This window comes from Anarrhichthys ocellatus, unplaced genomic scaffold (assembly GCF_004355925.1).
Source record: "Anarrhichthys ocellatus isolate YVR2014 unplaced genomic scaffold, GSC_Weel_1.0 scaffold52, whole genome shotgun sequence".
Classification (NCBI taxonomy): Eukaryota; Metazoa; Chordata; class Actinopteri; order Perciformes; family Anarhichadidae; genus Anarrhichthys; species Anarrhichthys ocellatus.
In genome coordinates, this window is record NW_022280082.1 from 992,003 (window position 1) to 1,005,382 (window position 13,380).

The 13,380-nt window shown below is 43.7% G+C and overlaps 1 protein-coding gene across 2 annotated transcripts in view; it reads left to right on the forward strand.

Annotated features, from left to right (window-relative positions):
* LOC116395996 (tyrosine-protein phosphatase non-receptor type 14) overlaps positions 1–13,380 on the forward strand; it is a 35,929-nt gene that overhangs the window by 12,186 nt on the left and 10,363 nt on the right. Inside the window, exons 3-13 of one of the 2 annotated variants that reach the window (XM_031870301.1) lie at positions 1,338–1,513; positions 4,382–4,420; positions 8,977–9,074; positions 10,122–10,189; positions 10,577–10,647; positions 10,948–11,035; positions 11,156–11,244; positions 11,428–11,515; positions 11,749–11,831; positions 11,990–12,050; positions 12,560–12,638. In XM_031870301.1, the coding sequence (XP_031726161.1) occupies positions 1,338–1,513; positions 4,382–4,420; positions 8,977–9,074; positions 10,122–10,189; positions 10,577–10,647; positions 10,948–11,035; positions 11,156–11,244; positions 11,428–11,515; positions 11,749–11,831; positions 11,990–12,050; positions 12,560–12,638 (940 nt within the window). The remainder of the gene's footprint in view (positions 1–1,337; positions 1,514–4,381; positions 4,421–8,976; positions 9,075–10,121; positions 10,190–10,576; positions 10,648–10,947; positions 11,036–11,155; positions 11,245–11,427; positions 11,516–11,748; positions 11,832–11,989; positions 12,051–12,559; positions 12,639–13,380) is intronic. The other variant, XM_031870302.1, reaches the window with a different exon arrangement.

Here is a 13,380-nt window from a genome sequence, read left to right on the forward strand (position 1 = left end):
GTGTGTGTGTGTGTGTGTGTGTGTGTGTGTGTGTGTGTGTGTGTGTGCTCTTGCAGCTGCAGCTTTACAACTTTCGTTACAGTAGATTCAAAGCATGCGGACAGAACAGGTGTCCTTACCTCTTCGTGATATGACACGTACATACACGCACCGATGAAACGTCATTGTGTTATTCTAAATTACAGGGTTAGCCATGAGTTGTATCGGTCTAACTCTGTGGAAAAAATAAAAAATAAATAGTTTGACAAACTTTGTGAGATCTTTTATTTCGGAGACAATCTCAGGTCGGGTGGCCCGTTCCACAAAAGCCGCCTGTGAGCGCTGCTTACACACAGATTGCAAATGGCAGCAGTTGTCATGTTTCTCTCCCAAGTTGCTGGTAAATTTGAGAGTCTTCCAGCGTTCTGCCATGCTCATGGTGTTTGTTTTGGTGAGTGAAACATGTCAAAATCCCATTGCAAACACCAGGATGTTGAAACCTACCCTAGATGCATAGAAAAAAGGCTTCTATAGGATGTATAGCATCTAGAATATCAGAAACATTGAAAGTCAAGTTAGCAAAACAAATCGCTATTCTTAGTCCAAGTTGAGATAATTGCTGATTCTTGCGGTCCAAACTAGTAACGGCACTTTCGATCTCATCTGCTTAACCACGCTCTTGTTTGGACCAGTGTGTAATCAGTACAGCATGTTTTAGAAGAACTGTTTCATTTGAAAAGGCCTGAGTTGTTATCTGTGAATGTTGTTTCTGCTGTTTATTCAGCTGCGTTGTGTTTCAAGTTCAAATAGCAGATGAATCTCTAGATAAAATAATAGACAAGAGTCTTCGTTTTCATTGAGATTTAGTGAGATAGGATCACTGCCTGTTCTCCCAGGGTAATCTTACCGGCAATGGGTCCGGTCTAATATTAAAGTCGAATAGAGTTGACGTCAAAGGTTTGATCAGATTTGAAGGAGAAATATGTGCTTGTTGTACTTCAGCTGTTCACTAATCTCCTCTCTGCTCTGCTCAATTGTCCCCAAAGTATTTCTCAACTAATTTCCCATTTCCCTCCTCAACCCATTTCTCTCCATCCTGACAACCCTCTATTTCCCATCCCAATACTCTGTCTCTCCCATTTACTGCCATTTCCTCCATATCCCTCCTGCCTCCCTTCCGCCTCTTTATCTCTCTCCATCCTGCTTACGCAACTCATCCTTTCTTTGCTTCCTCCTCATCCCACCTCCCCTCTCCTTTTTCCTTTCCCTCTTGTCCTGTTTCCTTTTCCGTCATCGCCATCCCATGACCGTTTGCACCGCACTGACCTCCTCCCTCTGTCTCTCCCCCCCGGCTCCAGACCCATTACTTCGGGCTGTGGTTCCAAGGAAAGACCCAGGCCCCGGCCCATCGCTGGGTGGAGCTGGAGAAACCCCTCAAGAAGCAGCTGGACAAGTTTGGCAATGAGCCACTGCTCTTCTTCGGAGTGATGTTCTACGTGCCCAGTGTTTCCCGGCTGGAGCAAGAAGCCACCAGGTAAATGGTCTCCAAACACCACTTGCAGTTTGTAAATGTCAGACACTAACATACTCTAGTCTTCTTTGTGTGAGACTGAGTGAAAATGCAGTTGATTCCGAGACGAGACCTTCAAAAAGTGGTCCTTGAGACCAAGTTTCGGCACCAAGACCGATGTCGAGTACTACAACACTGCTGCTCACATCTCTGATTTGTCCAGTAGTGTGTCCACTCATGGCTGTTTCAAGGCGACCGATCACATTTTAGCAGGTGGGATTACGAATGGGGCTGTATTAGCGAGCCAGCTAGTTACGTTAATGAAAAATAGAGACAGAAAAATGGCGACAGGCGTGAGATTGGAGATACGATTGACGAATCGTTTCAGTCTGATCATCAGCCGGTGTGTGTGTGTGTGTGTGTGTGCGTGTGTGTGTGCGTGCGTGTGCGTGTGCGCGTGTGCGTGCGAATGAGCACGTTCGCTAGCTGTGAAAAGGGCATCCAGCGGTCAGTGTGTAGTGGACAGTCTGCCATCTCAGATTCCTTCTCACACTCACACACTCACGCACACACCCCGTAGGTCTGCTTCGCACTGAGCTGGTGAATTTGCGGCTTCTGCTTTGCTGGATGTGGGAAAGGTCGATTGCAGGTCACAGCTTAATGTTTTGACGCTAGATTTAGTTTTAAGGTGTGTGTGTGTGGGGGTGTGTGTGGGGGTGTGTGTGTGTGTGTGTGTGTGTGTGTGTTAACCATTTACGCTGCTGAATTTCGTTGCTTTGTTGAGAGGCGGGACTGGACATGCTGTTTCTGTGTTTACACAGAAAATAATGAAATCATCGTGAATCAGAGACCGGCCCGATACTCTGACACTCACTGCGTGTATGATATGAGAGAGTGAGAGTGTGTGTGTGTGTGTGTGTGTGTGTGTGTGTGTGTGTGTGTGTGTGTCCGCAGGTTTGTTATACAGAAGTCAGGGTCTTCTCTGGTAAAGGGATGGTATTCCAGGAAACCCCTGCAGGCTGTTTTGGTGTGTGTGCATGGGGGTTATGGGGTTGAAGGGGTTATGATGGGGCCTTAGGGGCAATTTAGGGAACAATGGTCGCCTCTTTTCTCAAGCCCCCTCTCTTTCTCTTACAATCCCTCTACATAGTGTCACTCCTGCTCCTTTATCAAGAGCAGATCTCCATATCACTCCGGTCCCACATTTTTTCTCTCTTTTCGCTTCGTCCCTTCGTCCTCCTTTTTTCTTTCCCTCTTTCTCTTTTTTTTGTTTGCCAGGAATGTTGGCACAGCCGTCCAGCGTAGGAGGCGGACCACACATTCCTCCCAGCAGAAGTGCTGGGGGTAAAGGGGGCTGGGGTGTGTGTGGGGGGGGGGATGTCTGGTTTATAAAATACACACACACACACACACACACGCGCATACGCATACACTCACCTCACACACCTCACACACTCCCCCCCAAGAATCCTCTCAGAAGCCAGCTGCAGCCCTGTCAGAAGAGTTAGTCACAATACACCACATTGTAAGAACATGCACGCTCCCGGAGGCAAGCTGTTCACAAAGACCCATCCCCTTTTTCTTCACATCAAGTTGAAAACAATCTTCACAACTTCTTTTGATGAAGTTCAAAACACACTTTTTATCACCCGGGGCTTGAAAACATCTTTAAAAAGCATCTTTTGCTCTTATATGTTCTTTCCTTTCCTTTCGAGGACTCCATCAATGCGTGGGAATGATAACGGTTACAACTGATGGCCCTCTTTTTTAAAATATAGATCATTTATTGAGTTGAGGTTGATTTGGGTCAGATCCAGTGAAGCAGGTCTTTGTTTTTCCTTACACACCTGGTCTGGGGAAGGGGGGGAAGGGAAGGATTCAGGGAAAGAATGACAGAGGCAAAAAGGGAGACAAGTGGGGTGAGAGAAAGTAAAAGTTTGGCAGCAACACTTGGCTTTGGGTTAGTACCTTGCCATTGATGTGGTTTAAGCTCGCTGCACGTACTGCATGTTTCTGCTGTAACTTACACATATTTATGTGTCTGCATAGAAAAGTATGTTTGTGCTCGTGAACTCAGACAGCGTAGGAGTGAGTGGATTTGGTTTATGGGGGACGCCAGTGCTTTGATTTACTGTTTCACAAAACCCTTTTTTTAAAGAAAGTTACTTTTAAAATTAAAACGCTATATCAAACTATCAAATGTTTGTTACCAACTGATATGTAGGTCTTTGGTTTAAAATGCCTCTTCTGTTCATTTTAACAGCAGTAAAAGTTAGAAAAGAAGACGGGTTACTTAGTTTTTACAAACGAATTAATCTTAACTTCTTGCCAGAAACCAGAAAGACAGAGTGTTGACTCAGCCTCCCCCTGAGTAAATGAGATTTACTGAGAAAGTAATGTGAGTTTTATTATGTGGTCAGGTCTTTGAAGTTCAGTGTTTGACTGATACGTAACCTGATACTAGATCTCCCTCTCTTCCTGTCCATCCATTCATCTGTTTCTCTTTCCCTCTCTTCGTCTCTTCATGCAGCTGTGAAAATTACACAAAGTAGGGGGCTACAGTGTGTGTCTGTGTGTGGGGGGGTGCGCTACATATTTACACCAATACTCCAGTTATCAGGCTGTTATGTCACCAAGCAATATTGTGTTTTTGTAAAAACGTAGAGTTTTTACCATGTTTTGCAACACACATTGTAATCCAATTTAGTCTGAGAAAGTTTCTGCATGTTGTGTCGATTCCTTTCATTTTGATATAATTGGCATTGGCCTGTGCTCACGAGACAGATTACTTATCTTTATAGTATTTCACCGAGCCAACAACAGGGGAAAGCCACTGCACTAAACGAATTGTTAATTTAGTTTTTAAGTTTACACATTTTCGTTGTCTCTCAGAAACAAGGGGACGCTGCTATCTGCGGATAAATGCTGCTGGTAAGTGCACTAAAACTCTATTTATTTATTTATTTGTTTCTTTTTTTTTTTTTTTTTTTTTACAAAGTTTAGTTTTTTGAAGTTGAACACCGGAGGATGACCTCTGACTTTGTAACAGAATCTGTAGGGTGCATTTCTAGCCAGAATAATCCATGTAAACATATAAATCAAAGTAATGCCTTACTCGCATTACTGGTCACAACCTACTGGACTGTATGTGTGTATGTCTATGTGTGTGGGTGTATGTGTGGGTGTGTGTGTGTGTGTGTGTGTGGGTGTATCATCCAGAGTAGGTTGCACCGTGTTTGACCCCCAAACTGCTTTGTGTACTAATCCCGGACTACCTCCCATATACTACTCACTTGTAAGTAGATATCCTGTACCACCTCCTTTTATTTTTCTTTGTGAAAACAACCTCTTTGGATGTCATCTGTTTTACCACACACACACATCGTGCGGAATCGTGCAGGTTTGTGTGTGTTTGAAACCTTCTGCTCCTTCTGTCTCCCTGATATGAAGGAGGGTTAAAGAGGCCCAGTGAGAGAAAGTGAGGAACCTAAACAGAGAGCTGTTGACCGGAGCGAGGCCAGCTGGCCTCAGCAGCCCCCAAGGCTAGCAGCACCAACAGCCTTGAAATCCTAGCATTGTTCAGCTAGTTATCACTAACACACACACACACACACACACACACACACACACACACACACACACACACACACACACACACACACACAGCTGTACTCTGTTGTGCCCCTTGCTGATTCAACACATTTCAAAGTGAAATCCTCCTGCCTCCCACACAAGCTGTCTGGACCCATCCAGGGTTGAGGGGGTGGTCAGGGTCATCCCACTGCAGAGGTGGTGGAGGAGGGGTTGAAGCATATGTACACACACATTCATGCATGCATGCACATATGCTTGCAGGCTTGTTGTCCGGGCCACTTGGACATCTGGCAGCATGTCTTGAGGCGGGCTTGAACATGCGTGGGCATATAAAGGGCCCTTTGTGCCTGTGTGGCTGCCTGGAGTGCCAGCAGAGCACTCTGCCATGGTGGAAGTCACAAGTAACTCTTAGTGAGGAAAGCTCTACTGCGTGCGTGTGTGCGTGTGTGCGTGCGTGCGTGCGTGCGTGCGTGTGTGCGTGTGTGTTCACCTGTTATTACAGCATAGTGATGTCAGTCTGACATATGTGCCAGGTGTGTGTGTCATCGTTAGGGCGTCTTTGTGGACATGTATGTGCAGGTTTACAAGTGATGGCCTTTGTGGCCAGAACATGATTAAGTTGTTAATTATCTTGTTATTTTATTAGCTTTTAACAACTCTTCAAAGGATGGATTCACCCGAATTACATGAACACATGTTCTCTCACTTATCTCTGTTGGTTTCTAGCCATGTAGACAGTTTTGGGTTTATTAGCCCCAGTTTTTTAGATATGTGTTTCAGCACTGAAAAATGACTCAACTATTTCAAGCTGAACTAGCAGTAAAGAAATAGTCCCGTAAAAGCTTTCGACGTTGTGTTCTGTAGATCATACAGATTCCAGATGATTCTGGTAAGATAAGTTTTAGCGTAGATTATAACGGCAAAGACGTTCAACAAGTAAATCCTGTTGGAAAATAGTGGCTGTAACTTTACAGGCTTATCTTATGATCATTGTCTGCAAAGTATTAACACATTTGAGGACCGGATTATCTTTATTTTTGTATAATATTGAGACTTTGACTTAAATCGAGTGATTTCTCTCCAAATGGATGTATATCTTCCTGTAATTGAAGCCTTCAATATGCAGCATGTGGACTTTATATGTGGATCATTTCAAACACAAACATTTTTCAGATGCCTTTCAATGTTGTTTTAAGCCTCATGCATCACTCAAGGCTTTACTTTGAACTTGCATTGAACTTAAATGTCTGCTGATGCAGGTTTATTATCAGGACCAGCATGGTGGATCGTCTAACGATCTAATGAACTCATTGCAGTTAAATATCTCTAAACTGACAGTTGCTACAACAACTAAGGAAGTGAGCAAATGTTCAACCAATCAGCCAACACCTCTGTAAGTTTTAGTTGGTATACTATAATTAAACAGGACAAACATATCACAAGTGAGCCAATATGGGAAAGGAAAAACTATGGACAAAATAATCGTTGTTTCCTTCATAGTTCTCAAGGTAAATCTAATTATTTGTCCCGCCAGTAAACCAGAGTTCTTGCATTATTATACTTTGTATCACCAGATAAATGACAAAATAACAGAATCAAGAGCTGGAGAAAAGGCTTCCGGTAATATATGTGTTAAAGCTTTTGAAACATACATAGAAAAAAGAGAGTGCTCTCCAAGACTATGCAACCTTTGAGACTGCCAATCAAAAGCTTGTTGTTGAACTCATTACCAACTAATTAGAGTTTTCTTTGGTACTGTGATACTTAAGTACTATCTTGTCTGATAACATATCCTCCTGTAGATTTTTGGCCTAGTTGTGCTGCTATACAGAAAATTGTGTGATTTTCTTGTAAATTACAGAACAATTTTACCCTTTTCGGGCCTCTGTAAGGTATTCAATGAAACCAAGTGAGAAGGAAAAATGACCCTTTGCTTGAACAGGTCACAACCTGTAGACCAATGCAGCTTATGTTCACAAGTAGACAAAGTTGTTTTAAGGGTCAAAAGCCTGTCACGCTTTCACTTGTTCATAGTTATTACAACCAGTTTACCGTCCACCTCTCCACTGCTGTCCTCACACGCGCATATATATATATATATATATATATATATATATATATATATATACCATCATGTTGTTATCATTGAACCTCAGAATGAGAACCAACCGCTGTCGACCTCAACATCTCCCCGGACCTCGTATGGAGAGCGCTGGGAAAACATGGAGAGTTTGTAAAAAACAAAGTCCACAATCATTCGAAGGGTTTTGTGTTCCTGCGAGGCTCCTCCACCTCTCCATACCGCATCAGGCTCCTCCCACCGCTGCAGCCGCGGAGGTTGGGGTTGGCTAATTAGGGGGTTGCCACGGGAACGGAATGGCAGCTTAGCCAACGGGTGTAATGACAGGGTGAGGGAGGAGGGCGGGGTCAGATTATAGGCCTGGGAGTATGCTGAGTGGAGCTCAAAAAAGACAAGAAGAAGAAGAAGTAGTGGTGGAGGGAATGTGAAGAAGAATATGAACATGAGAGATGTAAAGAACATGGAGGAGGGCATGAAGCTCTGAAAGTACGAGTTCAGAGGGAGCTAAACTGTGGGGGATTGGTGAGAGCTACTTTTACAACTGACATGACAGAGGAAAGAAAACTTGTTGAGGAATTACCTCAAAAGTATGTGTATGACCGAGTGAATGACTAAGCACGTATAGCTCCCGCATAGAAGTCTGTGTACTCTGGCATGGACTGTCTAATGCACTCACAGCTCTCTCTGACCGTGTGTGTGTGTGCGTACATCAGAAAAGGTGTCTCACAGCCCACATTGGAAAGACTCACCATGGCAACAAACAGGAAACGGTGTGCGAGTTTTTACGCCGCTGAGCCCGGTCACCCTGACAATTCTCTCTTTCCTCCTGTGTGGCCACAGTCCATTCTCCAAAAGACAAACATCCAGTTGGACTGCGGCTAAACGTGGACAAAAGGAGCTCAGAAACTGAAGGAGCTCAGTGTATTTCAGCCTCTGGGGTTTTTGGGACTTTTTTACCACATTATGTGAACGATGCAAGTGGACTCAACGATCTGAAGTGTGTCATCATATCGGCTTACACTTGGCAAAACCACCACTGCCCAAAACCGCAGAGTCCCCAGTTTGCTTCACATTTGCAATTATAATACTGCTCTTTTGTCCAGCTTGTGTCGGTCCTACCTAAGATAAAAGTCCTTATTAGTGCCAGCTCCATGTCACTTGACAAAAATATACAGACCTATAAAACGGTTTTGTTTAGCCCCTACTGGTATACATTTGGCTTTCCTCTCAAGTCATAAATGACTCACTGGTATTTCAAATAGAGGTGATTCACTCATTCCTCACATGGATTCTGCAACAGGCTTCTCTGGCATTGTTTTAAACGGCTAACGCTGTTGCCAATACTGTCTTGACGCATACTTTCTGTTGCACAAACCAGAAACAGAAGAGTACGTCTCTGTGGTGTCTCTTTGGATGTTTGCAATCCTTCTGTTACTAATGTGCAACGCCTTGAGCACAACTCTTCTTGCTTTCTTTGTGTTGAACTGAAACCCATCATGTTTTCCAACTCGATTTTGTATAAGTGGTGTTCAGAGACAGTGTGGCTAGCTGGAAAAATAACATGAACCACCACCAACCAAATTCTGGTGAGTTCCTGAAAGCTAATAAGAGTGCCTGTGCTACCACCCAGCTCGTTAGATGTTTTGTACAGTTTAGCTGGTAGAACGGCTCTGTGGTATGAAGTGTCAGCAAGAGTACGAGTCTTCAGTCTTGGTACCAACTCCGTAATGCTGTACTTAGTCACCGCTAAAGGCTAACATCAGCATGCTAATCTTTCTGTCTTTCTTTCTTTCTTTCTTTCTTTGCTCTCAAGGTATCAGTATTACCTGCAGGTGAAGAAGGAGGTGTTGGATGGACGTCTCCACTGCACAGTAGAGCAGGGGATCAGACTAGCTGGCCTAGCAGTGCAAGGTAAGACCCCCCCCCCCCACACACACACACCCCCCCCCACACACACACACACACACATATGCATGAACAAACATCTCATGTGAATTATCTACCAGAGGGAGACAGGCGGCACAAGAGAGAAAGAGTGAGCACAAACTCACACTTTCTCAGGTCATCTCGACTTCACTACCTAATATGGCTGCATACCACTGGGAGAGCCCAGTCCACTTGAGTTCCTTTGGTATCAGTCTTAACACACACACACACACACACCCTCACTCCATCTCCTCCGTCTTGTTCCTGGGTGCTGTCTGTGTCTCGGGGGGAATGTAAACAGACAGTTTGCTTATCGCTAGTTCCAAGGTTAGCCTTAGTAGTATGAGGAAGACGCTTATCTGTCGGGAGGCGAGGATCCTCCGCTACACCTCCTTTTGTCCGACAGACATCAGAACAGTACTTAGGATGTACTTAAAGGCCCCATCTGGAGGCCTGACAATGTTATGGAAGTGTTGTGCAGGTGGGAGATCAGTGGTGTACTAATTAGTTTGCTAGTTAAGCTACTTTTATGTTATTCTGAATAAAAGACTATTAGCCAAAGTTAAAATATACCGAAATGTGCCCCCCCATAATGTGGTAGCAAATTGCTTCTCTTGAAATGTTAATTAATTCTCTAAAAACTTGAAAATAAGCCTTTAGCCACAATAAAATAATTTTTTTTAATCTGTTTAGCAATTTAACATTCATCAATATACTCTGTATCAAAATATAATAACTTTATCATTTATTGGAAATTGTAATTATCCTAACATGTTATCTTCATGAGTTAATATCTTTGGCACACGCATTCCTTTAGGAATGTTTACAATTTCACCATATCTTTTGCAGATAATAATTTTTAGATGAAGGCAAACAAAAACATATGCAATGTTCATACAATCTGGAGTGTGAATGTTACCCTGCAGACGATACATTTCAGCTAATGTGATTTAGAAAAATATGATGGTCATACACATTCAAATAGACTTTCCCCCTAAAAGATAATAAAATGTATGCGTTTGTATTTTCTAGCTGACTTTGGAGACTTCACTCATTTCATGTCGCAGGACTTCCTCCGGGAGTATGTGCTCTTCCCAGTGGTGAGTCCTCAAACCTTCACTGTTCAAAAGTGTGTGTCTTTGTGTGTTGCCTGTGTGTGTTTGTGTGCGTCTTTGTGTGTACAATTCTTGTGTCACCTGGGTACCTCTTCCCTCTGCATAGCTGATTGACATGCAGGGAAAAGAGAGAGATAAAGATCCAGTGGATACCAAATGTATTACATCAATGGAACACTATATTACTCAGTGACATTGGCAGCTACTTGATGTACATTGCTTCACCACTGTTTTTAGTGAAATAGTTCTTCACTGTGACATCTGTCATAAATCCTTTATCACCTGTTGCTTCTCTTTCCTTTCATATTCACCTCTTCCATCTCTTTCTGATTTGCTGCCTGATGTTTTGCTCACTTCTGTGCTTTCCCTCAGAACTGGCCTAACGGAGACGAGGTGCTGGAAGAGTGGACCCAGAAAGTTGCTGAGGAGCACAAGAGTCACTGGTACACCTTTTATTTATTTTTTTTGTGTGGCTTTTTTGTGCCTTCATGATACAGTCAGATAAACAGGAAAGGGGGGGAGAGAGATGGGATGACATGCAGAAAAGGGCCGCGGGTTGGATTCAAACTGATGCAGTAAGAACTCAGCCTTTGTACATAGAGCGCCAGCTCTACCATGTGAGGGCGCCCAGTCAGCTTCAGGCATGAACATGTAAAAAAGAAGAAAGAAAAAGAGCGAGTAAAAACGGTTCAGAGACGATGAGATACCTAGTACCAGGTACTATATCTGTCTGTACTTTCCAGTCGAATGCAGACCGCTGAGGCAGAGCTGCTGTACATCAAGGAGGTGGAGAAACTGGACGGCTTTGGGCAGGAGAGCTTTCCTGCAAAGGTAGACGAATAACAGAACACCCCCAGCCTCCTACACACACACACACACACACACGCACCAGTTTATTTGAATGTGAGAGGACTTTACTTAATCCTTTTGATATTCACTCTTCTTCTACAGGACAACTACACCAACGATATTTTCATCGGTGTGTCCTTCATCGGGGTGTTTGTCAAACACAGGAATGGCAGATCCATCATGCTCCACAAGTAAGCCCCTCACCCTCCATCGTATTTATCAATTTTTTGTAGCTTGTATGAATTTTCGTCCTATTAGTGATCATGAGGTAGCAGGGCTAATACAAATATATGAATATGTAAGAAAGTATGATGAATTTTGTGGGAAAATTCAATCCTTGTGTGCATTTGTTTGTGTTTCCGTGTGTGTGACAGGTGGAAGGACATCGGCACGATAGCGCACAACAAGTCAGCCATCACAGTGGAGATAACGAGCAGAGATGACACCATCATTTTTCACATGGTGAGTGTTGTGTCTGCGGGTGGTCTCGGTACACACACACACACACGTACGCACGCACACACGCTTTATACAAGGTTTCTAGTTGGAAGTTTAAATTAAAAAAAAACACAAACACATTCCAAGACATCCATGCACAGATACAAATACACTGGCAAATTTGGTCTTGGTTTTCTATAAATACAGTTAGTTAGTTCAAAATATCAATGTTTTTCTCTCTGTGTTTGTATCTGCAGGAGGATATGGAAATGGCCAAGTACATCGCTCGTCTTTTCACGGCCAGACACAAATTCTACAAACAGAACAAGATCTGTGCAGAGTGAGTCTCGAGGCCGCCGGAGAGGCCAGCAGACGGCCAATCAGAACACATATACCACATATATCCTGAATTATCTGCCATTTAACTTTTAAAATAGAGCTCACCAACCTGTCGTAAGTTATGTAAATAAAAAAAACAACTTTTTTGTTTCTCTTTAGGCCCACTCACTCACCTGCACCAATCCGGAGGAGACCCACTTGGACCCACCGCCTATCTCTGGTACCGTCGGCAGCCTTTGCTTGCTTTGTTATGGTTCATTATCACTGGTTATTTCTCAGTGGTTTGACACTGAATGAGACCAGAAGGCAGGGGGCAGAGGGAGAACTTTGGAGGGAAGACAGAAACGGCTGTGGTTAGAGATTTGACCCTGCTCTCCCACTCGGGGCCGTACTTAATTGTGCCATGGAGCCTTGGTTTTAACATGCCTTGGTGGTGTGGTGGGTGTTGTTGGAAAGTTTGCAAGGGTGTTGCTTGGTCTGATTTCCGGTGCGACAATGAAGGCAGTGATTTGTGCGTCTCCCTCCCTGCTGGCCAGACAATGGCTTGGCTAAATGTGGCACAATAGCTGTTCAGTCAGTCCACTCGAGTGCTCAGTTGTCTGTCTGGAGACTCCACAGCCCTAGAGTAGATCTGAGTCGCTGCGCAGCTTGTTACGATATGCACAATTTAATGGAGTATAAAAATGAATTGCTCCTTCTTAATTGCATTGAATGTGTTTCTTCACTCAGCCGCGGCCCCAGTCCTGTAACTTCCAGTCAATGCATTCCCAGTATGGAGAGCATTATCAGGACACACAGAGCTCCCAAGGTACGTGTAAAACGCAGACACACACAGACAAACACATTTAGAGTCATTTCCAGTCCTCCAGCTCACTGCTGTGACTGCAGTGTGATTTAAGATTTTAGCCTCCCTGATGATATCTGGAGCAGTTCACAATGGAGCTAATTGTGTCTTTCCTGTCAGCCGTGTGACTCACAGCCCATTTGTATTTTAACTATCTCCCAGCCAATTAGAGCTCAGCGTTTGTGGTGCAGAGAGCAGTGACCTCATTTTGTGCTTCACTCTTTCATTGACATGTTCACACACTCAGTCGGCGTTATAATCCGAGGAGCTTCACTCATGTCGGCTTGACAGTAAAACCGAGCGAGTGGAAAAACCATTCTGGGTGTGCTGCCTTGCGTGGGTGTGAGATCATTTTGTAGTGTGACCTAAGGCATCACTCTCCGTTTGTGTGGACGGAGATTATGTATGTCTGCCTGCTTGTGGGCTTGAGATAGTTTCACTTGAGAGAATGCTCTATTTGTTTAGTAAAGAGGAATCACATGCATACCACTTTCTCCTTCATTATGGTGGGATGAAAATATTCCAAATCTTTCCTGTTCCAAGTTGTTGGTTAACTAATTGGAGGAAATATTCAGAATTGTTTCAAATGTGGTCGGTACTGCAGTGAACCAGACCCAAACTATGATCATTTTTTGCCACATCAGAAACACCTCGACCGTGCCACAAATACTGTTTACTGCTTATGACTGTAAATCAAAACACTGGA